The following is a 25,476-nucleotide window of genomic DNA, read 5'->3' on the forward strand; positions in this document are numbered from 1 at the left end:
ATTTGGAACACTCAGCAGTGGCCACGGGACTGGAAAAGGTCAATTTTCATTGCAATCCCAAAGAAAGGCAATGCCAAAGAATGCTCAAACTACCACACAATTGCACTCCACTCACATGCTAGTAAAGTAATGCTCAAAATTCTCCAAGTCAGGCTTCAGCAATACATGAACCATGAAGTTCCTGATGTTCGAGCTGGTTTTAGAAAAGGCAGAGGAGCCAGAGATCAAATTGCCAACATCTGCTGGATCATGAAAAAAGCAAGAAAGTTGCAGAAAAACATCTATTTCTGCTTTATTGACTATGCCAAAGCCTTTGACTGTGTGGATCACAAGAAACTGGAAAATTCTGAGAGAGATGGGAATACCAGACCACCTGACCTGCCTCTTGAGAAATCTGTATGCAGATCAGGAAGCAACAGTTAGAACTGGACATGGAACAACACACTGGTTCCAAGTAGGAAAAGGAGTATGTCAAGGCTGTATATTGTCACCCTGCTTATTTAACTTCTATGCAGAGTACATCATGAGAAACACTGGGCTGGAAGAAACACAAGCTGGAATCAAGATTGCTGGGAGAAATATCAATGACCTCAGATATGCAGATGACACCACCCTTATGGCAGAAAGTGAAGAGAAACTCAAAAGCCTCTTGATGAAAGTGAAAGAGGAGAGTGAAAAAGTTGGCTTAAAGCTCAACATTCAGAAAATGAAGATCATGGCATCCAGTCCCATCACTTCATGGGAAATAAATGGGGGAAACAGTGGAAACAGTGTCAGACTATTTTTTTGGCTCCAAAATCACTGCAGATGGTGATTGCAGCCATGAAATTAAAAGACGCTTACTCCTTGGAAGAAAAGTTATGAGCAACCTAGATAGCATTTTCAAAAGCAGAGACATTACTTTGCTCACTAAGGTCTGTCTAGTCAAGCCTATGGTTTCTCCAGTAGTCATGTATGGATGTGAGAGTTGGACTGTGAAGAAAGCTGAGTGCCAAAGAATTGATGCTTTTGAACTGTGGTGTTGGAGAAGACTCTTGAGAGTCCCTTGGACTGCAAGGAGATCCAACCAGTCCATTCTGAAGGAGATCAGCCCTGGGATTTCTTTGGAAGGAATGATGCTGTAGCTGAAACTCCAGTAGTCTGGCCACCTCATGCGAAGAGTTGACTCATTGGAAAAGACTCTGATGCTGGGAGGGATTGGGGGCAGGAGGAGAAGGGGACGACAGAGGATGAGATGGCTGGATGGCATCACTGACTCAATGGACGTTAGTCTGAGTGAACTCTGGGAGTTGGTGATGGACAAGGAGGCCTGGCATGCTGCGATTCATGGAGTCACAAACAGTCAGACATGACTGAGTGACTGAACTAAACTGATGCTCAGTAAATCTTTAATCCTACTTTCTGTTAATGGGCAGGGCTGTGTTCCCTCCCTGTTGTTTGGCCTGAGGCCAAACTGTCGACCCACACCTCCAATACAGAGTCCTGGAAACTCACAGGCAAGTCTGGCTCAGTCTCTTTTGGGGTCACTCTTCCTTTCTCCTGGCTCCTGGTGTGCACAAGGTTTTGTTTGTGCCCTCCAAGAGCCTGTTTCTCCAGTCTTGTGGAAGTTTTGTAATCAAATCCCACTGTCCTCAAAAATCAAATTCCCTGGGGGTTCTCAGTCCCTTTGTAGGATCCCCAGGTTGGGAAATCTGTTGTAGGTCCTAGAACTTTCTTAACAGTGCAAGAATTTCTTTGGTATAATTGTTCTGCAGTTTGTGGGTCATCTGCTCAGTGGCTCTATCGTGGGGCTAATGGTGACCTCCTGCAAGAGGGTCATGCCACACGCTGCATGACCCACATCTGCTGCAGCAAGCTAGAGTCCCTGTCCCTGCAGCAGGCAACCGCTGACCTGTGACTTCACAGGAGATACTCAAACACTCAAAAGCAGCTCTGGTCTCTGTGGGGTTTCTGGGTCCTGGTGCACACAAGGTTTTGTTTGAGCCCTCTGAGCATCTCTGGTGGGTATGGAGTTTGATTCTAAATGTTACGTAATTTTGGTGGGAATGTAAGACGATAAAATCATTATTGAGACCACTATTGAAGTTCCTAAGAAAATTAAAAATAGAGCTACTATATGACACATAAATGCTACTTGTGAGTTGTTGTTTTTGTTCAGTCTCTAAGTCTTGTCTGATGCTTAGTGACCACATATACTGCATCACATCACCCTCTCTGACCTTCACTATCTCCCTGAGCTTGCTCAAACCCATGTCCATTGTGGCAGTGATGCCATCCAACCATCTCATCCTCTGTCACCCCCTTCTCCTCTTGCCTTTAGTCTTCCCCAGCATCTTTTCCAATGAGTCAGCTCTTCGAATCAGGTGGCCAAAGAATTGGAGCTTCAGCTTCAGCATCAGTCCTTCCAATGAATATTCAGGGCTGATTTCCTTTAGGATTAACTGGTTTGATCTCCTTCCTTTCCAAAAGTCTTCTCCAGCACCACAGTTTGAAAGAATCAGTTCGTAGGCACTCAGCCTTCTTTATGGTCCAACTTTCACATCTGTACATGACTACTGGAAAAATCATAACTTTGACTATGTGGACCTTTGTTGGCAAAATGATGTCTCTGCTTTTTAATACATTGTCTAGGCTTGTCATTGCTATTCTTCCAAGGAGAAAGCATCTTTTAATTTCGTAGATGCCATCACTGTCTGAAGTGATTTCAGAGCCCAAGAAAATGAAATCTGACACTGTTTCCTCATTTTCCCCATCTATTTGCCATAAAGTGATGGCACTGGATGCCATGATCTTAGTTTTTTGAATGTTGAGTTTTAAGCCAACTTTTTCACTCTCCTCTTTTACCTTCATCAAGAGGGTCTTTAGTTCCTCTTCACTTTCTGCCATTAAAGTGTCATCATTTGCATATCTGAAGTTGTTGATATTTCTTCCAGCAATCTTGATTGCAGCTTGAGATTCGTCTACCCCAGCACTTCACATGATGTCCTCTACATATGAGTTAAATAAACAGTGTGATAATATACAGCTTCAATGTACTCCTTTCCCAATTTTGAACCAGTCCATTATTCCATGTCCAGTTCTAACTGCTGCTTCTTGTCTTGCATACAGGTTTCTCAGGAGGCAGGTAATATGGACTAGTATTTCATCTCATTAAGAACATTTCACAATTTGCTTTGATCCACACAGTCAAAGGCTTTAGCATAGTCAATGAAGCAGAAGGAGATTTATTTTTTAATTCCCTTTCTTTTTCTATGATCCAGTGTACGCTGGGAGTTTGATCTCTGGTTCCTCTGCTTTTTCTAAATCCAGCTTGTATATCTGGAAGTTCTTGGTTCACATACTGCTGAAGCCCAGCTTGAAGGATTTTGAGCAAAATCTCGCTAGCATGTGAAATGAGTGCAATTGTACAGTAATTTGAACATTCTTTGGCCTTGCCTTTCTTTGAGATTGGAATGAAAACTGACCTTTTCCAGTCCTGTGGCCACTGCTGACTTTTTCCAAATTTGTTGGCATAATGAGTGCAGTGTGTTAACAGCATCATCTTTTAAGATTTGAAATAGCTCAGCTGAAATTCTATTACCTCCACTAACTTTGTTTGTAGGATGCTTCCTAATACCCACTTAACTTCACACTTCAGGATGTCTGGCTCTATATGAGTGATCACACCATCATGGTTAAGACCTTTTTTGTATAGTTCTTTTGTGTATTCTTGCTACATTTTCTTAATCTCTTCTGCTTTCGTTAAGTCCTTGCCATTTTATTGTGCCTATCTTTATATGAAATATTCCCTTGGTAGCTCCAGTTTTCTTAACGAGATCTCTAGTCTTCTCCATTCCATTGTTCTTCTGGATAGCCACCCCCCTCCCCCAAAAAAGAGAAAATTTTGAAAATATATTCTCACAAAGACATTTGTATACCCATGTACAGAACATTACTCATTATAGCTAAAACATGGAAACAACCCAAGTGTCCATTAAAAGATAAATGGGTAATCAAAGTGTGGTATACACATGACATGGAATTTGTTCAGACTTATAAGGAAAGAAAATTCAGATTCATGCAACAACATGGATGAATCTTGAGGTCATTATGGTAAGTGAAATAAACCAGTCAAAAGTAGACAAATAATATATGATCCCACTTATATAATATATTCAGAGTAATCAAAATCATAGGAACAGAAAGTAGGCAGATGTTTGTCAGGGGCTGGGGAGAAGGAGCATAGGGACTTATTGTTTAATGGGTATGTAATTTCAGTTTTACAAGAAAAAGGTTATGGAAATTGATGGTGTTGGTTTCACAGTGTTATGAAAGTATTTATACCGCTTCACTATACACTTGAAAGGTTTATGGTGGAATATTTTAAGGTATGTATGTATATTTTACAGCAATACAAATTGAATAAAAATATATGAAGTGGTTACACGGGTGAAAAGGCACACCGAGAGGCACAAGCATATAAAGACTTACCCCTGAGACACTTGGCATTTGGCCCAAGTCATTGTATATTGTAAAGGATGTACAGAAGGCAAAACCCAAGCCATCTGTTTGAATTTTACAAAAGCACGACTTGGCATTTCTACCCAGATGAGACCACTGGTGCCATCTGCCTTACAGCCAGCAGATGGTGCATTTTTGAGTTGAATTATCCCCATTTAACTGATTGCCTCCATTACCCTTCTCCTTTACCCAATCTCAGATGCAAAGCTAAGCTCTAGATCCTTGCCAAACTTCTCTTGCCAATAAAGCCCACAGTTTATATATAAAGCACTTGCACACAGACTGGTTTACCTGGGTTTCCTCACAACTTAACAGAATCAGCAATCTTACAGTTCACATTTCACATTAATTGATTATTGATGAATAATTCCATATATTAATTTAAAACATAATGATTTTCTGTTTTTCCTGGCTTCCCTATTTCTATAATTACAAGTTAAAATGGAAATCTTTCTTGCTATTGCTGTATCTGGATATTTTGGTGCCAAATACAGATTAATTTACTTATCCACGTATTCACCCATTATTGATAAACTATTACACGGCAAGGCAAAATTCTGCTGCTGCTGCTAAGTCGCTTCAGTCGTGTCCGACTCTGTGCGACACCATAGTCGGCAGCCCACCAGGCTCCCTCGTCCCTGGGATTCTCCAGGCAAGAACACTGAAGTGGGTTGCCATTTCCTTCTCCAGTGCAGGAAAGTGAAAAGTGAAAGTCAAGTCGCTCAGTCGTGTCTAACTCTTCGTGACCCCGTGGACTGCAGCCTACCAGGCTCCTCCGTCCATGGGATTTTCCAGGCAAGAGTACTGGAGTCGGGTGCCATTGCGTTCTAGCAGTTGGAAATACAAAAATGAACAAAGAGTTAAGTCCTCGTTCTTATGAAACTTACATTCTGTTGGGGGAATCAGATATATAACAATGATAAATAGATAGATACATAAATAACAGATTGATAGATGTTGGTGCTAATGCTAAGTAGAAAACTAAAGCCAGGTAACTGAGTAGAGGATACTTCAAATAGGTGTGGATGTCTAGGTTTAAAGCTAAGTCTCAGGAATTAGTAATATGAAGCAACAAACTTTGCTTTTAGTAATTATTCCTCTCAGCAACAGTAGCTAGCATTTACTGAGTGCTTTACATACATGATTCTTACTATTACCTTCACTTTACAAAGGAATAATCTGAGACTTGGAGAAAGTAAAATGTTTTAAAACATCAAGATCACAGGGCTAATAAAGGGCAGTGAAAGTGTTATTCACTCAGCTGTGTCTGACCCTTTGTGACCCCATGGACTGTAGCCTGCCAGGTTCCTCTGTCCATGGAATTCTCCAGGTAAGAATACCGGAGTGGGTAACCATTCCCTTCTCCAGACCCAGGGATTGAACCTGGGTCTCCTGCACTGCTGGCAGATTCTTTACCATCGGAGCCGCTAAGGAACTTGAGTTTAAATCCTGTCTCTGCCATTAATAAAGAGCAGAGATGGGATTTAAATTCAGGTTTTCCTGAATTCCAAGCCCATGCTCCTACTACTGAACTATGATGGATATTTCCTTTATTAAATTATTTTGTACATAGTTAACCAAGTCGGCTCATAAGCTATGTTGCCTCCTTCAGTTCCAGTGTCTCATCCTGTCTTCACCTTCAGCCCTGCTGGGCCCCAGGCTGTGGCAGGAGATGTGTTAGAGCTTCACTGTGAGGCCCCAAAAGGCTCTCCCCCGATCCTGTACTGGTTTTACTACAAGAATGTCACGCTGGGGAGCAGAGAGGCCCCCTTTGGAGGAGGAGCATCCTTCAACCTCACTCTGATGGCAGAGCATTCCGGAAACTTCTCTTGTGGGGCTGACAATGGCCTCGGGGTACAGCACAGTGAGATGGTGATACTCAGCATCATAGGTAGGTTGGTGGTACCTGGGCTACAGGTTACATTTATAGTCAATAAAATATTTCTCCAATAGACTGTACAAATCCTCCCAATGTAACCAACGCTTGGGGCTTCTGGAGATTGGTACTGATTTCATGGGGACGGGGGAGGGAAAAGAAATAAATTTTAATGTTAGATTCTGGCAATCACTTTCCCTGTGCTATTATTTTGAAAATTACAAATTATAGTGGAAATGATTCCAATCGAGAAATCAGAATCTGGCAAAAACCTGTCCTAATATATAGCTAGTCCCACACTTACATAGTTTTTGTCTGGATGAAATATATTTGGCACTGAACTCAACTATAGATCTCTTCACTTAGGACCACCCAGTAACAAAACAACCGTTATCACTGAGGGAGTCACTGCAGGGCTACTGAGCATCCTTGGCCTTGCTGCTACTGCTGCTCTGGTGCATTGCTTCAGGACCCAAAGGAATTCAGGTACGTGGCTATATCTCACTCTTTGATGTTGTGACTTTTGCCATTGCTATTATTATTTCGACTTGTGTAGTGCATCCTACAAAGGTTGATTATTCTTTTCCAAGTACTGATCACACAGATTGGCAGAGATAAAAAGGCAGAACAAATTTCTTAATGAAGTTGTTATTCCTTGTGTTTCATTTGAGTTTTAAATCAGAGAGTAGACTTTTGTTTCCATTTAAAAATTAGAGGTTAAGTATTTACTGTTCCAACCTCAGTCCAAAGCTTAGTGAAAATAAAAAGAATGAAAGAGAAAGTCTTTCATCTGTAACAACAACAGAAATAAACAATAGCCATAGGAACAATCCATAAACTCATATATATTTAAATACCATTTAAATATAGTGATATTTAGATAAAATTAAGATATTCTGAGAATGAAATTAAAATTTCAGTTTCTGATTGTTTGTTGCTATTATGTGTGTGTTAGTCACTCAGCCATGTCCAACTCTTTGTGACCCTATGGACTTTAGCCCGCTGGGCTCCTCTGTCCATGGGATTCTCCAGGCAAGAATACTGGAATGGATTACCAGTTCCTTCTCCAGGGAACTGGTTGAACCCAGGGGTTGAACGGGTCTCCCACCTTGCAGGCAGATTCTTTAACATCTGAGCCATCAAGGAAGCCCCTTGTTACTAGTATATAGAAATTCAATTGATTTTCCTATATTGGTCTCATATCCTACAACTTTGCTAAACACACTTATTAGTTTTGATGATTTCATCAGATTTTCTACACAGATGATCAAGTCATCTATGAATAAAGACAATTTTATGCCTTCCTTTCCAATCTCGATTCCTTTTATTTCTTTTTCCTTAGTGTACTGGCTAGAATCTCCTGTACAATGTTGAACACAAGTGTTAAGAGAACAGATGGCTTTGTTTTGTTTTTGAGCTTAGGGAGCGGAAAGTATTTGAACTTTCACCATTTACATATGATAATCTTAGCTGTGGATTTCTTGTAGCTTCTGTTTGTTAGGCTGAAGAAGTCCCTACTGGTTGTAATTTACTGACAGTTTTTATAGAACAATGACAAATGCTTTTTCTACATTGAGAAAATCATATAGTTTTATTTTCTAGTCTACTGATACAGATTTTGGATTTTGAAAGTTGAATGTTGAAACAGCTTTGCATTTCTGGGGTTAACCTCACTTGGTTATAATTTTTGAATTTGATTTGCTAAAATTTTGTTAAGAATGTTTGCACCTATGTTCATAATGGATATTGGTTTGGTAGCTTTATTTCTTATCATTTCTTTTTCTGGCTGGATGTCAAGGTAATATCCATTTAGTTACGACCTCCAGAATCCTTCATTCCTCTTTGTACATATATACACCCACATGGTATCATTTTATCTCTGCTTAAAGGATTTCTTTTTAACATTTCTTGTAGTATGAATTTGTTGGTGAATTTGATTGACAGTGTTGAAGTCTTCGATATCTGTACTGTTTTTTTCTCCTACTTTATTGATTATTGAGAGAAGGATATGAAAATCTTCAACAGTAATTGTGGGTTTTTTCATTTCTTCTTGCAATCCTATCAGATTTGCTTCATGTATCTTGAAACTCTATTATTAGGTGCACAAATCCTTTATGACTTTATGACCTTTTTATTCCTGGTGGTATCATTTAACCCTGAAACACTGTTTGATATTAATAAAAATTAATTAATGTTGTATTAACTATAGGGCTTCCCTGGTGGCTCAGGTAGTAAAGAATATACCTTAATGCAGGAGACCCAGTTTGATTCCTGGGTTGGGAAGACCCCCTGGAGAAAGGAATGGCTACCCACTCCAGTATTCTGGCCTAGAGAATCCCATGGAAAGAGGAGCCTATATTAACATATTGATATCAAATAATATTTCAAGGTAAATTATACTACTAGGAATAAAAAGCTATATAATTAATGTTGGGCTTCCCAGGTGGCTCAGTGGTAAAGAATCTGCCTGCCAAAGCAGGAGACACAAGAGACGTGGGTTTGATCCCTGGGTTGCAAAGGTCCCCTGGAGGAGGAAATGGCAACTTGCTCCAGTATTGTTGCCTGGAGAAGCCCATGAACAGAGGAGCCTGGAGGACTACAGTCCATGAGGTTACAACGAGCTGGACACAACTGAGCATGTATGCATATAGCTAATATGCTTGATATTTCTTTTTTCCACTCTTTACAATTTTAACCTATTTGTTTTTCTATATTTACAGCATATTTTTGTAGATAGCCTATGGTTAATTCTGTTTTTTAATCTAATATGGCAGTCTGTTTCTACTTTCTAACTTTAAAAACTTTGACCGTTTACATTAATATGATTGTCGATACAATTAGGTTCCTATGTCTATTATTTTCCTATTTGCTCTCTGCTTGTCTCATTTGTTCTTTGTTTTCCATTTCCTTTTGTTGTCTACCCTCTTGGGTATTTTTGTGATTCAATTTTATTTCCTTTGTTGGTTTATTAGCTATATAACTTTTTGTTTTGTTATTTTAGTGGTTATTTTAAGGTATATGGTATATATATCTAACTTATCAGTCTACTTACAAGTGACATTGTATCACTGCATGTATAGCATAAGAATATTATCATTGTGTACTCCATTTTTCCCTTCCCTTGTACATTGTTATTACTTTTGTAAACAATCAGTTATTTTAAAAAGAAGCTTACATATAGTTTAAAAATATTATACATTTACTCATACAGCTAACACTTCAATGTTCTTCATTCCTTTATGTGTATCCATATTTTCATATGATATCATTTTTTTTTCTGCTTAAAAGATTTTTGTAGGATGGGTCTGCTAGTGATTAATCATCTCAGCTTCTGTATGACTGTAAAAGTCTTTGTTTTGCATTCATTTGTGAGAAATATTTGTACTGGCATAGACTCCTAAGTTGAAAAAAATTTTTTCTTTCAATATTTAAAAGATGTTGCTGTACTGTCTTCCTGTGTGCATGGCTTCTGACAGGAAAACTGCCATCATCCTTGACTTTGTTCTTATGTGACTGCTTTAACTTTTCTCTCTGAATGTTTTTTCATGGATCAGAAATCTTGAGATGTATGGACTGTTTTATTCAGTGCTTTGGGCACATATAAGCTTTCAAGACTTTATATTTGGAACTACTAATCCTTTACTTTCTGTCTTTCTCTGTGGCATAACACGACCTCTCCTTTCTATCAGGCCAAATGATTCTGTTTTCCTTTTTTTTTTTTTTTTGGCTCATACTGAAAATCAAGCAAATAAACAAATAATTGGATCTCAGTTTAATGAAAACCATCTTAATGATGGTGGTTAAGCATGTCTTCTTACTTCTATTTTCAGGTCAGTCAATGGTCCTTTATCCTTCTGCTTCTTTGTATGAAAAATGGCATCATTTCACATCATTCTGTGACTGATATTTACAGCTACCTAATATTTTTTCAAATGATATTGTGTATACAATTTTTATGTAGCACTAACTCTGATCAGTTCAGTTCTGTTCAGCCGCTCAGTTATGTCCAAATCTGTGATCCCATGGACTGCAGCACGCCAGGCTTCCTTGCCCATCACCAACTTTGAGCTTACTCAAACTCACGTCCATTGAATCAGTGATGCCATCCAACCATCTCATCCTCTGTCATCCCCTTCTCCTCCTGCCCTCAATCTTTCCCAGCATCAGAGTCTTTTCAAATGAGTCAGTTCTCTGCATCAGTTGGCCAAAGTATTGGAGTTTCAGCTTCAGCATCAGTCCTTCCAGTGAATATTCAGGACTGATTTCCTTTAGGATGGACTGGTTGAATCTCCTTGAAGTTCAAAGGGCCTCTCAAGAGTCTTATCCAACACCACAATTCAAAAGCATCAATTCTTCGATGTTCAGATTTCTTTACAGTCCATCTCTCACATCCATACATGACTACTAGAAAAACTGTAGCTTTGACTAGATGGACCTTTGTCGCAACGTAATGTCTGCTTTTTAATATGATGTCTACATCATAGCTTTTCTTCCAAGGAGTAAGCATCTTTTAATTTCATGGCTGCAGTCACCATTTACAGTGATTTTGGAGCCTGAAAGATAAAGCCTCTCACTGTTTCCACTGTTTCCCCATCTATTTCCCATAAGTGATGGGACCAGATGCCATGATCTTCGTTTTCTGAATGTTGAGCTTTAAGCCAATTTTTTTCACTCTCCTCTTTCACTTTCATCAAGAGGCTTTTTAGTTCTTCTTCACTTTCTGTCATAAGGGTGGTGTCATCTGCATATCTGAGGTTATTGATATTTCTCCCAGTAATCTTGATTCCAGCTTGTGCTTCATCCAGCTTGGCATTTCACATGATACACTTTGCATATAGGTTAAATAAGCAGGGTGACAATATACAGCCTCGACGTACTCCTTTCCCAATTTGGAACCAATCTGTTGTCTCATGTCTAGTTCTAATTGTTGCTTCTTGACCTGCATACAGATTTCTCAGGAGACTGGTAAGGTGGTCTGGTATTCCCATCTCTTTAAGAACTTTCCATAGTTTGTTGTGATCCACTCAGTCAAAGGCTTTGGCATAGTCAATAAAGCAGAAATAAATGTTTTCTGGAACTCTCTTGTTTTTTTGATGATCCAACAGATGTTGGCAATTTGATCTTTGGTTCCCCTGGCTTTTCTATATCCAGCTTAAATATCTGGAAGTTCACAGTTCACATGCTGTTGAAGCCTGGTTTGGAGAATTTTGAACATTACTTTGCTAGCATGTGATGAGTGCAATTGTGTTGTAGTTTGAACTTTCTTTGGCATTGCCTTTCTTTGGGATTGGAATGAAAACTCACCTTTTCCAGTCCTGTGGCCACTGCTGAGTTCTCCAAATTTGCTGGCACATTGAATGCAGCACTTTTACAGCATCATCTTTTAGGATTTGAAATATCTCAACTGGAATTCCATCACCTCCACTAGCTTTGTTCGTAGTGATGCTTCCTAAGGCCCACTTGACTTCACATTCCAGGATGTCTGGATCTAGTCCAGTGATCACAACATCAGTTATCTGGGTCATTAACATCTTTTTTGTGTATAGTTATTCTGTGTTCTTGCCAGCTCTTCTTAATATCTTCTGCTTCTGTTCAGTTCAGTTCAGTTCAGTTCAATCGCTCAGTCATGTCCAACTCTTTGCGACCCCGTGAATCGCAGCACGCCAGACCTTCCTGTCCATCACCGACTCCCGGAGTTCACTCAGATTCACGTCCATCGAGTCAGTGATGCCATCCAGCCATCTCATCCTCTGTCATCCCCTTCTCCTCCTGCCCCCAATCCCTCCCAACATCAAAGACTTTTCCAATGAGTCAACCCTTCGCATGAGATGCTTCTGTTAGATCCATACATTTCCTGTCCTATATTGTGCCCATCTTTGCATGAAATGTTCCCTTGTTATCTCTACTTTTCTTGAAGAGATCTCTAGTCTTTCCCATTCTATTGTTTTCCTCTATTTTTTTGCATTGATCGCTGAGGAAGGCTTTCTTATCTCTCCTTGCTATTCTTTGGAACTCTGCATTCAAATGGGTATATCTTTCCTTTCCTCCTTTGCCTTTTGCTTCTCTTCTTTCTTCAGCTATTTGTAAGACCTCCTCAGACAACCATTTTGCCTTTTTGCATGTCTTTTTCTTGGGGACGGTCTTGATCACTGCCTCCTGTACCCTATCACAAACCTCCGTGTCCATAGTTCTTCAGGCACCCCGTCTATCAGATCTAATCCCTTATATCTATTCGTCATTTCCACTGTAAAATTGTAAGGGATTTGTTTTAGGTCATACCTGAATGGTCTAGTGGTTTCCCCTACTTTCTTCAATTTACGTCTGAATTTTGTAATAAGGAGTTGTTTATCTGAGCCACTGTCAACTCCCAGTCTTGCTTTTGCTGACTGTATAGAGCTTCTCCATCTTCAGTTGCAAAGAACATAATCAATCTGATTTTGGTATTGGACATTTGGTGATGTCCATGTGTAGAATCTTCTCTGGGTTGTTGGAAGAGAGCATTTATTATGACTAATGCAAAGAGTCTAACCCTGATAGTACTCATCATAAAATCTACCATTAATTTCAAATCTATTATATGTGATTTTTTAATGAGTCCAGTTTTGTGTCCATTTGACTTCAATTCAACCGCTATTGCTATAACTATATTGAAGATGAAGAAATGAAGAATTCAGGAAGCTAGCAACCTTTCCAGATTCATGTATACCTAGCAAGAGTCAGAGTTAGGGCATAACTGGGGTCTCCCTAGCCCTTAAGTCCATATTCTCTCCATTACATTTTTTTTTTAAGTCACTCAGTCGTGTCTGACTCTTTGAGACCCCATGGACTATACAGTCCATGGAATTCTCCAGGCTAGAATACTGGAGTGGGTAGCCTTTCCCTTCTCCAGGGGATCTTCCCAACCCAGGGATTGAACCCAGGTCTCCTGCATTGCAAGCGGATTCTTTACCAGCTGAGCTACAAGGGAAGCCCAAGAATACTGGAGTGGGTAGCCTATCCCTTCTCCAGGGGATCTTTCCAACCCAGGAATCGAGCTGGGGTCTCCTGCATTACAGGTGGATTCTTTACCAACTGAGCTGTGAGGGAAGCCCCCATTACATCTTGGTGACTTGTAAAATGCTGGTTGCACCTCCTACCTTAAAAAGTTACTTTTCTATATCATTGCCTGTCTGGATTTCATTTATCAATCAGTAATATACTAGACATGCAGACAGGGGAACTTCAGTATTGCAATTGATAATACTAAAAAACAAAAACAGATTGCTGTCAGTACAACACCAAATAACGCAAGAGAAGGAAAGATTACCAATCATTGTTTTATGTGGTCCATGAGGGCAGAGGCCCAGGAGGTTCTGTCCTCCAGATTTAGGGGAAATTGTTGTTTTAAATGTCAAACATGACTAAGAAATCTGACAGGCTACCAATCAGAGGGCCTTTGCCTATCACAACTCAAAATCTTGCCTACTGTACTTCCCTCCAAGCAAAGCCTTCCTTCTCATTATTGACCAGTCTTCTCAGGGAAGAACTCAGGCCTTTCAAATTCTTCCAAAAATGAAGAATTCTGCTCCTTAAGCCTGATTGTTTCCTCCAAGTTACCTAAAGGAGTGGTGTATTTATTAGCTCTATAACTGCTTGGATTAGCATTCTGGTAATGTAACACCCTCCAAACCCCAGTCTCCTTAGCTCTGTGATGGTCATGATAATAGTATCTACATTATAGGCACTATGAGACAATCTATGTAAACTGCTGAGCACAGTGCCTGGCCAAAATATCTTCAGTGAATATTAGCTTATATTATAAATAGCCACGTTTTGGGTCTGTTTTCCTTCAGGCAAATGAAGAGATAGTCTGACTCTCAGATACACCCTAAACTTAGTTAACCTGTCTACAAGTAAGAATATTGGTTGTTGACTGATGAGGTTACAATTCCAGAGGAGAGAGATACAGGCTAGGATTACACTTACATGCCTTTAGTTTAACTCAGGACACCTGGTTCCCAAAGTCAGGGTCTGAAGGCACTAATCAGTCATTTTTTGTGGAATGTAAAGATGGCTCAGTGGTAAAGAATCCACCTGCCAGTGCAGGAGACACAGGAAACATGGGTTTGGTCCCTGAGTTGGGAAGATCCCCTGGAGAAGGAAGTGGCAACCCACTCCAGTATTCTTGCCTGGGAAATCCCATGAACAGAGGAGCCTGGTGGGCTACAGTCCATAGAGTCTCAAAGAATTGGATATGACTGAGTGACTGACCACACACACAAGCCTGCATACATCTACTTTGGGCAATAACCTGTGTTCTCTAAGCCTGGTGAGACAGATACAGTGTGCATGCATGCTTAATAGCCCAGTCGTGTCTAACTCTATGACCTTTATGGATTGACTATGTGACTGTTACGGAGCCTCACGGACAGGTTCCTTTGTACATGGGATTTTTCAGGCAAGAATACTGGAGTGAGTTGCCATCTCCTCCTCCAGAGGATTTTTCTGATTCAGGAATCAAACCCAAGTTTACTGCCTTGCAGGCCGATTCTTTACCCACTGAGCCAACAGGGAAGCCCAAGACAGATATAGCTGCCCCTGCTGCTAAGTCACTTCAGTTGTGTCCGACTCTGTGTAACCCCATAGACGGCAGCCCACCAGGCTCCCCTGTCCCTGGGATTCTGTAGGCAAGAATACTGGAGTGGGTTGCCATTTCCTTCTCCAATGCATGAAAGTGAAAACTGAAAGTGAAGTCACTCAGTCGTGTCCGACTCTTTGCGACCCCATGGACTGCAGCCTACCAGGCTTCTCCATCCATGGGATTTTCTAGACAAGAGTACTGGAGTGGGTTGCCATTGCCTTCTCCAGACAGATATAGAGTCATAGGTAAAAGGCAAAGGGCAGACATGGGAAGCTTAGGAGGAGGGCTATATTGGACAGGCCAGAAAGACTTCAATATTTCAGTGTTGATGGAAATATTATATATTTTTAAGGCTGATGAAGTAGGCTTCCAGATTAGGTTTACATTTAATCATCAATTAGGTAATTGTCTTCCCTGGTGGCTCAGACAGTAAAGCGTCTGCCTACAATACAGGAGACCCGGGTTCAATCCCTGGGTCGGGAAGATCTCCTGGAGAAGGGCATAGCAACCCACTCCAGTATTCTTGCCTGGAAAATCCCATGGACAAGGAGCCTGGCAGGCTACAGCCTATGGGGTCGCAAAGAGTTGGACACAACTGAGCGACTTCACTTTACTTCATTTCAGGTAATTGTCAACTTGTTTTTTAGTCCTTGTAGTACATAGTTTAATTTGTTCAGTTGTTTAACAAATCTTTATTAAATATTTTCAAACTTCTAAGCACAGGAAATACAAAAACAATTAAGACGAATTTTGTACCTTCAAGTAACACACCCTTTCATGAAGCAGTGTTTGAGGCAAACACAGAAATTGATAATTACAATGCAATATGGTAATTTTAATATAGCAGGGTTCTATGTGCTTCAGGGGAAGCTCTGGAGGAGGAAGGATAAATTGGAATTAGGTGAAAGGGAAGGAAAGAAGGGCTATGGAGAAAAGAATATGCACCAAATGCTGTTGAAATGGACTTGCAAGGTCATAGATAAAGGAAGGTCTGACTACAAGAATCTTGTAGTCCCATTGAATCATACTTGTATAACAATTCAGTATTAATTTTAACCCCTCTCTAGGCCATAGTCTCCTTGTCTCCACCTCATGGGGCTGCAGTCAGAATAGAGAAGTGGGAGTAGGGGTAGCACTTGGCCTAGAGTTAAACGTTAAGTTTAACTTAATGTTTCTGCTTCTGCTGTCTCAGTTACAAACTACATAAAGTTCATTCTATTGATTGAATGACTGAGAATAATTGTGGTTCTGCGCAAACATCTCTTCAGATCCCACCTTCCTTCTCTATAACATGACCTACGGGGTGGAGCCAGATGTTCTCAAAGATTTGCCATAGCTGAAATCTAGGATGGATTTGATTTCTGGGAAAGGACATTCTAACATATAGCACACTGTCCACACAGATCACTTATCATCAATGTTCCTTTGTTGTTTTTCAGAAAGACTTTCCACCACCAGAACACCTAGGTAAGGTTTCTGCTTCTGGTTCTGTGAGCCTTTTCATTTTATTTATGTTTCCAAGGTAGAACATGAAACTATGTGCATTTAAAAGTATTTTACTTGATTTCTTATTAAAATTTTCAAATGCTTGGTGGTGGGGGGGGGATAAATTAGAACAAGATTGATTTACACACATATCAATAAGATATCAATAAGATAGATAACTAATAAGGACTTACTGTATAGCACAGGGAACTCTACTCAATATTCTGTAATGGCCTACATGGAAAAAGAAGCTAAAAAAGGGTGTGTGTGTGTGTATATATATATATATATATTTGTGTGTGTGTGTGTATATATATATATATATATATATAATAACAGATTCACTTTGCTGTACACCTGAAACTAATACAACATTGCAGATTATACCCCAACAAATTAATTTTTTTTAAAGTTTCAAATTCTTATGACATAAATGTGGTACTGCAGATGGTGACTGCAGCCATGAAATTAAAAGATGCTTACTCCTAGGAAGGAAAGTTATGGCCAACTTAGATAGCATATTAAAAAGTAGAGACATTACTTTGCCAACAAATGTCCGTCTACTAAAGGCTATGGTTTTCCTAGTAGTCATGTATGGATGTGACAGTTGGACTATAAAGAAAGCTGAGCACCAAAGAATTGATGCTTTTGATTTGTGATGTTGGAGAAGACTCTTGAGAGTCCCTTGGACTGCAAGGAGATCCAACCAGTCCATCCTAAACAAGATCAGTCCTCAGTGTTCATTGGTAGGACTGATGTTGAAGCTGAAACTCCAATACTTTGGCCACCTGATGCAAAGAGCTGACTCATTTGAAAAGACCCTGATGCTGGGAAAGACTGAGGGCAGGAGGAGAAGGGGACGACAGAGGATGAGATGGTTGGATGGCATCACTGACTCAATGGACATGAGTTTGGGTAAACTCCAGGAGTTGGTGATGGACAGGGAAGCCTGGTGTGCTGCAGTGTATGAGGTTGAAAGAAGTCAGACATGACTGAGCAACTGAACTGAACTGAACTGAACTGAAAATGTGGTTAGGAAGGCTACTTTCAAACATAGTTATGAATGAGGATACTTATGCTTGGACTATAAAGAAGACTAAGTGCCAAAGAATTGATGCTTTTGAACTGTGGTAATGGAGAAGACTCTTGAGAGTCCCTTGGACTACAAGGAGATCAAATCAGTCAATCCTAAAGGTAACCAACCCTAAGTATCCATTGGGAGGACTGATGCTGAAGCTGAAGCTCCAATACATTGGCTACCTGATGTGAAGAGCTGACTCATTAGGAAAAACCTGATGCTGGGAAAGACTGAAGGCAGGAGGAGAAGGGGACGACAGAGGATGAGATGGTTGGATGGCATCACTGGCTCAATGGACATGAGTTTGAGCAAATCCCCTTAGATGGTGAAGTGTGGGGAAGCCTGGCAGGCTGCAGTCCATGGGGTTGCAAAGAGTCAGACATGACTGAGCGACTGAACAACAAAATACTTACTTATACATGGAATTAATGTTGTTTACTATCCATCCATCTTAATTTATCTTCTTCCATAAGTGTGCTCCAGCAGAGAACTGACCACTTAATGACATCATCTTTCTTAAGGCTTTATTTATTTATTCCATTATTGTTCATTTTACCACTCATACACTTACTCAGGAGACTATGATTGAATGCTGGCAGTGTTCAACTCACAATGTTAACTGTGGAACGAAATGAAATTGGAAAAAAATACTTTTCCTGAAGAGCTTTCATAGTATTTTTCAGGAAAGGTACATCATTATAATATGAGGTAGAAAACTGAAAGGGACCTTGAAAAAAGACAAAGGTCAATTTCTGAGGGAATGTAGAAGCTTCTGTTAATTCATGCTGAAGCAGTTCAACTTTTGAAAATAATTTAAAAGATAGATAAATACAAGTGTTTATTCTATCAAAGGGATCTTGAACTGTGTAGTCTTTGCCCTCTGACCTTGCCTCAGCTGGTCTTCTCTGTAATGTTGCCCTGGCTATATCTTGCATCATACTTCTAACATTTTCTCAAAAGAACCATGCAGACTCTTAGAGTAAGCAGCCATGATATTTTACATAAACATGCTGGGCTCTTCCTGCATATTGATTTTCCTGAAATGCTATATAATCCACAAATACATTTCTCTTTTTCTCTCTCATCCCCTCATCATAGTTACAGTCCCAGGGAGTTTAAGGAACCTTCCAGAACCTCCAACACAAATCCTCAAGAGCCACTGGACCCAGTGTACAACAATGGTGAGGACTTCCTAAGGGACAGAGAGCTCCAGGAATGAATCAGGAGGGAAGAGAGATTGAGCAATAGTCCATGGTTCAGTCGTATTCAATTTTAAAATGATATTTCTGGCCCTATGTCAGGGATAGTAGGTGGTTATAAACTTGGTGACTGGAAGAAGAGTCTGTAGTGTGAGGTCTTGACTACAGCCAACTGTAATCTATTCCTTCACAGTGAATCCTGGAGATAGTGACCTGGTTTATTCCCAGATCTGGAGCATCCAACATACAAAAGAAAATTCAGGTAAGACAAACTTGAAATAAGTAGAGGCAAGATGGCAGTGTTTTATCAGATCCGGCAAGGGAGTTTTGATCAAAGAGTCATCTCAAATATGAATCCAACATGAAAGGCATTAACTGTTCTTCTTATAATACAAGTCCTATAATCATATCTATTCTTTCTTACTTGTGTACACTGCTGTCATTACCCCATAAATTCATTAAGGACAGATACTGTATTTCTTTGCTAATATGTCAATAGCATCTAGTGTTCATGCTTAGAAAACTATAGGCCCCCTAAATAGTTTTTTTTTTTTTTTAGTAAATGAATGAACATAATTACTAAATTAAGCCTTTTATTATCTAATGAGTAAAGAATTGTAATTCTTTTAACAGTTCTTTTTATTTCCAGTATTGTTCTCCTTCCAACCTTGGGTTTGATCCCTGGGTTCCTGGATTGGGAAGATCCCCTGGAGAAGGGAAAGGCTACCCACTACAGTATTCTGGCCTGGAGAATTTCATGGAATGTATAGTCCATGGGGTTGCAAAGAGTTGGACACAATTGAGTGACTTTAACTTTCCAACCTTCTAACAATCTGTTTCCAGCATGATCCCTCTGAGATGCACAATTGATCACATCATTGTCAAGGTTAACTGTCCTCAACAATTCTTCATTTTAAAGCACAGCCTTTGCCTTCCTCCATGCTTTTGTCCTTTGTCTAAGCTCTGCCTTATGTCCTTACTTTAGCCATGTTAAACTGTCAGCATTTCTTTGATCAAACTGAGCTATTTTGTGCTTCTTATCTGTCTTGTGAAGAAAGCTGAGTACCGAAGAATTGATGCTCTTGAACTGTGGTGTTGGAGAAGACTCTCGAGAGTCCCTTGGACTGCAAGGAGATCCAACCAGTCCATTCTGAAGGATATCAGCTCTGGCATTTCTTTGGAAGAAATGATGCTAAAGCTGAAACTCCAGTACTTTGGCCACCTCATGCGAAGAGTTGACTCATTAGAAAAGACTGATGCTGGGAGGGTTTGGGGGCAGGAGGAGAAGGGGACGACAGAGGATGAGATGGCTGGATGGCATAACTAACTTGATGGATGTGAGTCTGAGTGAACTCTGGGAGTTGGTGATGGACAGGGAGGCCTGGTGTGCTGCGATTCATGGGGTCACAATGAGTCGGACACGACTGAGCAACTGAACTGAACTGAACTGAACTGAATGTTCTTGCCTCTAGTTGGCCTATAACCCTTAGTCACATTTCTAGGCATAATTCAATTATCACTATGAAACTCACAGTGATTCCCACCAGCCCTCCCTATCTCCAAACCTGAGAGGAACTGATTATTCTTTAGAGCAACAGCATAGTTTAATATGCATTTTTATCTTGGTCCTTATAATACTTGTTGAATTTGTTTTCATCTCTATTTTTCTCCATAATGGTAAGATTCCTGATCATATGCACAGAGTTTGTGTCATTTTTGCTTCCTTATAAATTACTAATGCTTAATAGGGGGTCATTATTCACTGAATACTTACTGGGTGGTTAAGTAAATAAAAGAAATCCAAATAGTCTCTTGGAAGGATTGAAGAAATACACACACTGAATTTTCTCAGTGTTAACGTTGCAAATCTTTGGCTTACTGGGAATTTTCTTTGTGATATTAGAATCCCAAGGTGCTATTGGAGAAGCCTCCTCCAATTTCTCTGTGCAAAGTGAAATGAATCATATTTACTTCCTTCTCCCAAATGATCAATATAGACATTGTTGTTGTTGCTTAATTGCTAAGTTGTGTACAACTCTTTGCAACCCCATGGACTGAGGCAGACGAGATTTCCCTGCCCTTCACTATCTCCCTGAGTTTGCTCAAACTCATGTCCACTGAGTTGGTGATGCCATCCAACCATCTCATCCTCAGTTGCCCCCTTCTCCTCTTGTCCTCAGTTTTCCCCAGCATTGGGGTCTTTTCCAGTGAGTCAGCTCTTCTCATCAGGTGGCCAAAGTTTTGCAGCTTTATCTTCAGCATCAGTCCTTCCAATGAATATTCAGGTCTTATTTCCTTTAGGATTGACTGATTTGATCTCCTTGCTGTCCAAGGACTCTCAAGAGTCTTCTGCAGTACCACCATTTGAAAGCATCAATTCTTCAGTGTCCAGAGAAGAATTGCTTTATGGTCCAACTCTCACATCTATACATGACTACTGAAAAAAACCATAGCTTTGACTAAATGGACCTTTGTTGGCAAAGTGATGTCTTTGCTTTTTAATACACTTATCTAGGTTCATCACAGATTTTCTTCCAGGGAGCAAGCATCTTTTAATTTCATAGCAGCAGTCACCATCCCCAGTGATTTTGGAGCCCAAGAAAATGAAATCTGTCCCTGCTTCCACTTTTCCTCTTTCTATTTGCCATGAAGTGATAGGACCAGATGCCATGATCTTCAGTTTTTGAATGTTGAGTTTTAAGCCAGCTTTTTCACTTTCCTCTTTCACCTTCATCAAGAGGCTTTTAGTTCCTCTTCACTTTCTGCCACTAAAAGGTATCACCTGCATGTCTGAGGTTGTTGATATTTTTCCCAGCAATCTTGATTCCAGCTTGTGAGTCATCCAGCCCAGCATTTTGTATGATGTACTCTGCATGTAAGTTAAATAAGCAGATTGACAATATACAAACTTCATGTATTCCTTTTCAATTTTGAACCAGTGCACTGTTCCATGTACAGTTCTAACTGTTGCTTCTTGTCCTGCATACAGGTCTCTCAGGAGGCAGGTAATGTGGTCTGGTATTCCCCTCTCTTTAAGAATATTCCACAGTTTGTTGTGATCCACACAGTCAAAGGCTTTAGCATAGTCTATGAAACAGAAATAGTGTTCTGTTGGAATTCCATTGCTTTTTCTATGATCCAGTGGATGTTGGCAATTTGATCTCTGGTTCCTCTGCCTTTTCTAAATCCAGCTTGTACATCTGGAAGTTCTTGGTTCACTTACTGCTGAAGCCTAGCTTAAAGGATTTTGAGCAAAATCTTGCTAGCATGTGAAATGAGTGCTGCTGCTGCTGCTAAGTCGCTTCAGTCGTGTCTGACTCTGTGCGACCCCATAGATGGCAGCCCACCAGGCTCCTACGTCCCTGGGATTCTCCAGGCAAGAACACGGGAGTGGGTTGCCATTTCCTTCTCCAATGCAGGAAAGTGAAAAGTGAGAGTGAAGTCGCTCAGTCTTGTCCGACTCTCAGCGACCCCATGGACTGCAGCCCACCAGGCTTCTCTTTCCATAGGCTTTTCCAAGCAAGAGTACTGGAGTGGGGTGCCATTAAATTGTATAGTAATTTGAACATTCTTTGGCATTGCCTTTCTTTGACATTGGAACGAAAACTCACCTTTTCCAGTCCTGTGGCCACTATTAAGTTTTCCAAACTTGCTGGTATATTGAGTGCAGTGCTTTAACAGCATCATCTTTTAGGATTTGAAATAGCTCAACTGGAATTCCATCACCTGCACTAGCTTTGTTTGTAGCAATCTTTCCTAAGGCTCACTTGACTTTGCACTCCAGAATGTCTGGCTCTAGGTGAGTGACCATACCATCTTGGTTATCTGGGGGCATTAAGAGCTTTTTTGTACGGTTCTGTGTATTCTATGTAGTGCTTCCTCTTCTTAATCTCTTCTGCTTCTGTTAAGTCCTTGCCATTTTTGTCCTTTATTGCGCCTGTCTTGGCATGAAATGTTCCCTCGGTATCTCCAATTTTCTTAAAGAGATTGCTAGTCTTCCCCATTCTCTTGTTTCCCTCTATTTCTTTACATTGTTCACTTTAGAAGGCTTATCTCTCCTTGCTATTCTCTGAAACTCTGTATTCAGTTGAGTATATCTGTCCCTTTCTCCTTTGCTTTCATTTCTCTTTTTTCTTAGCTATTTGTAAGGCCTCCCCAGACAACCACTTTGCCTCTTGCATTTCTTTTTCTTGGGTATGACTTTGGTTACTGTCTCCTGTACAGTGTTACAAACCTCCATCCATAGTTTTTCAGGCACTCTGTCTACCAGATCTAGTCCCTTGAATCTATTCATCACCTTCACTGTGTAATCACAGGGATTTGATTTAGGTCATACACGAATGGCCTAGTGGTTTTCCTTGCTGCTGCTGCTAAGTCACTTCAGTCATGTCCGACTCTGTGCGACCCCATAGACAGCAGCCCACTAGGCTCCCCCGTCCCCGGGATTCTCCAGGCAAGAACACTGGAGTGGGTTGCCATTTCCTTCTCCAATGCATGAAAGTGAAAAGTGAAAGTGAAGTCGCTCAGTTGTGTCCGACCCTCAGCGACCCCATGGACTGCAGCCTTCCAGGCTCCTCCGTCCATGGGATTTTCCAGGCAAGAGTATTGGAGTGGGGTGCCATTGCCTTCTCTGAGTGGTTTTCCCTACTTCCTTCAATTTGAGCCTGAATTTTGCAATAAGTAGCTGGTGATATGAGCCACAGTTAGCTCCAGGTCTTCTTTTTGAAGACTGTATAGTGTGTCTCCATCTTCAGCTGCAAAGAATATAATCAATCTGATTTCCATAATATACCATCTGGTGATGCCCATGTGTAGAGTCATCTCTTGCATTGTTGAAAGCCATAGAAGTGCTGAATAGAAGTGGGGAGACAGAAATAGCAGGGCTTCTCTGCTGTAGTTGTGATGAACAGTGGAGAAAGATATTTTTAGGAAAGTCGTTCTGGACATTTTAAGGGCAGAGGAAAGGCTCTATTGTGTATGTGTGAGGATAGGATACTTGGTCTGTGAGGGCTTGAAAGAATTCACCAGAGGAGACAGAAAATGAGTCAACAGAGGAAAAATTGGTTTAGAATGCATTGTGAGTATGTTGTAAGTTACAATATATTACCCACAGTTTAACAGTTTTCTTTCCTCTTCCAATTCAACAGCAAATTCACCAAGGAAACATTGGGAAGATAAGGTGAGTCACATTTCCTGGCTTTCTTTCCCCTCTGGTCTTCCTTACTTCTATTTTGGTACTAACTGTTTGTGCTTTTTCCCTTCCCACTAGGAACCCACAGTCATCTATTCAGATGTGAAGAAGGCATATCCAGATGACTCCACAGGGCAAGCCAGCATTGGAGACAGTGAGCTTGAAGATGCTGTAGAAAACTATGAGAATGTTCCATGCCTATTATCAGCCTTAGACCACTAGCTCTGTACCCACAGTGGCTCGTAGAGGCCCTGTGAAGCAGCCTGTCACTCTCTTGGTTATCTCCAACCATACTTCCTCTTTCCCTGCAGTGCTCAGCATCCCAAAAGACTGGACAGTGGGGCATGTGACTGTGTGAAAGTTCTGCCAACTTCCTCTGTGCCCAAGTCTGTGTATTCTCTAGGAACAGAGTGAGCAGCATTTGAGTAAATTCTGCAATCTTTTCACAGTAGGGATACTTGTGAAGGCAAGGCAGGTAGGCCTTCAGCTCCTGGGCCTGTTAAAAAGGAGGGAAAAGCAGTCTAGCCAGGATCACAAGGATGCAATCATCGAAAGTTGATCTGAGAGGGGTTAAAAGCTTCTAGGGTACTGTCGCTACATAAACAGTTTGTTCTAAACATCTTGTTTCCCTTTCCATTTTTGTTGATAGTGTCATTGATGATGTTCTGGTGCACATGCTTTGTTCCAGCTACCCACTGCAAATGACCAAAAAGCTTTATTCTGTCCACTGATATATTATTTCTTCATGAAATATACGCAGTGTTAAGATCTTCAAAAACAACCCATTCTGTTTAATGGGCTGCTTCTGCTACTGCTAAGTCACTTCAGTCCTGTCCAACTCTGTGCGACCCCATAGACAGCAGCCCACCAGGATGCTCTGTCCCTGGGATTCTCCAGGCAAGAATACTGGAGTGGGTTGCCATTTCCTTCTCCAGTTTAATGGGCAAGAACTTCCAAACTGTTTGACTAAATAGTATTGTGGACCAATTGTATTCTCTCATTCTTGGAGATCGGACCTTTTAGGAGGTAATTACAGTTAAATGAGATTTTAAGGGTGGCCCTTAACTGAAGTGGACAGGTGTCTTTGCAAGAGAAGAGGAGACAACAGAGCCTGGTCTGTCTTTCTTCATGCACACAGAGGAAAGGCCATGTGGAGACAAACAAGAAAACAGGCACCTATAAAGCCAGAGGTAGCAGGAAGACAGATCTCAGCAGAAGCCAAGTTTGCCAGCACCTTGATCTTGGGCTTCCAGAACTAAGATAAAATAGAGTTTTGATGTTTAAGCCACCAAGTCTGTGATATTTTGTTGTGACAGCCAGAGCAGACTAGCACAGATTTATACATAGATAGATGATAAATGATTGAGGATGATAATCATGATAGATAGATAGATAATAGTTAGTTAGACACATAGATAAGATAGTTGCTGGTGTGTGACAGTATTTGTACATCCCAGCCCACACAGAATTTGTAGTCTTCAAGATACTTCCTCTCTCATAAGACCAAATATTCCTCCTACCAGTAGC

General features: G+C 40.6%; 1 protein-coding gene across 1 annotated transcript in view; it reads left to right on the plus strand.

Annotated features, from left to right (window-relative positions):
- FCRL3 (Fc receptor like 3) overlaps nucleotides 1-24,815 on the plus strand; it is a 62,724-nt gene extending 37,909 nt beyond the window's left edge. Inside the window, exons 7-13 of the mRNA XM_040229909.1 lie at nucleotides 6,113-6,391; nucleotides 6,743-6,862; nucleotides 16,436-16,463; nucleotides 18,658-18,740; nucleotides 18,952-19,020; nucleotides 23,906-23,937; nucleotides 24,028-24,815. Of these exons, the coding sequence (XP_040085843.1) occupies nucleotides 6,113-6,391; nucleotides 6,743-6,862; nucleotides 16,436-16,463; nucleotides 18,658-18,740; nucleotides 18,952-19,020; nucleotides 23,906-23,937; nucleotides 24,028-24,171 (755 nt within the window). The 3' untranslated portion in view covers nucleotides 24,172-24,815. The remainder of the gene's footprint in view (nucleotides 1-6,112; nucleotides 6,392-6,742; nucleotides 6,863-16,435; nucleotides 16,464-18,657; nucleotides 18,741-18,951; nucleotides 19,021-23,905; nucleotides 23,938-24,027) is intronic.
- The last annotated feature ends 661 nt before the right edge of the window (nucleotides 24,816-25,476 follow it).

Source organism: Oryx dammah, unplaced genomic scaffold (genome assembly GCF_014754425.2).
Source record: "Oryx dammah isolate SB20612 unplaced genomic scaffold, SCBI_Odam_1.1 HiC_scaffold_28, whole genome shotgun sequence".
Taxonomy (NCBI): Eukaryota; Metazoa; Chordata; class Mammalia; order Artiodactyla; family Bovidae; genus Oryx; species Oryx dammah.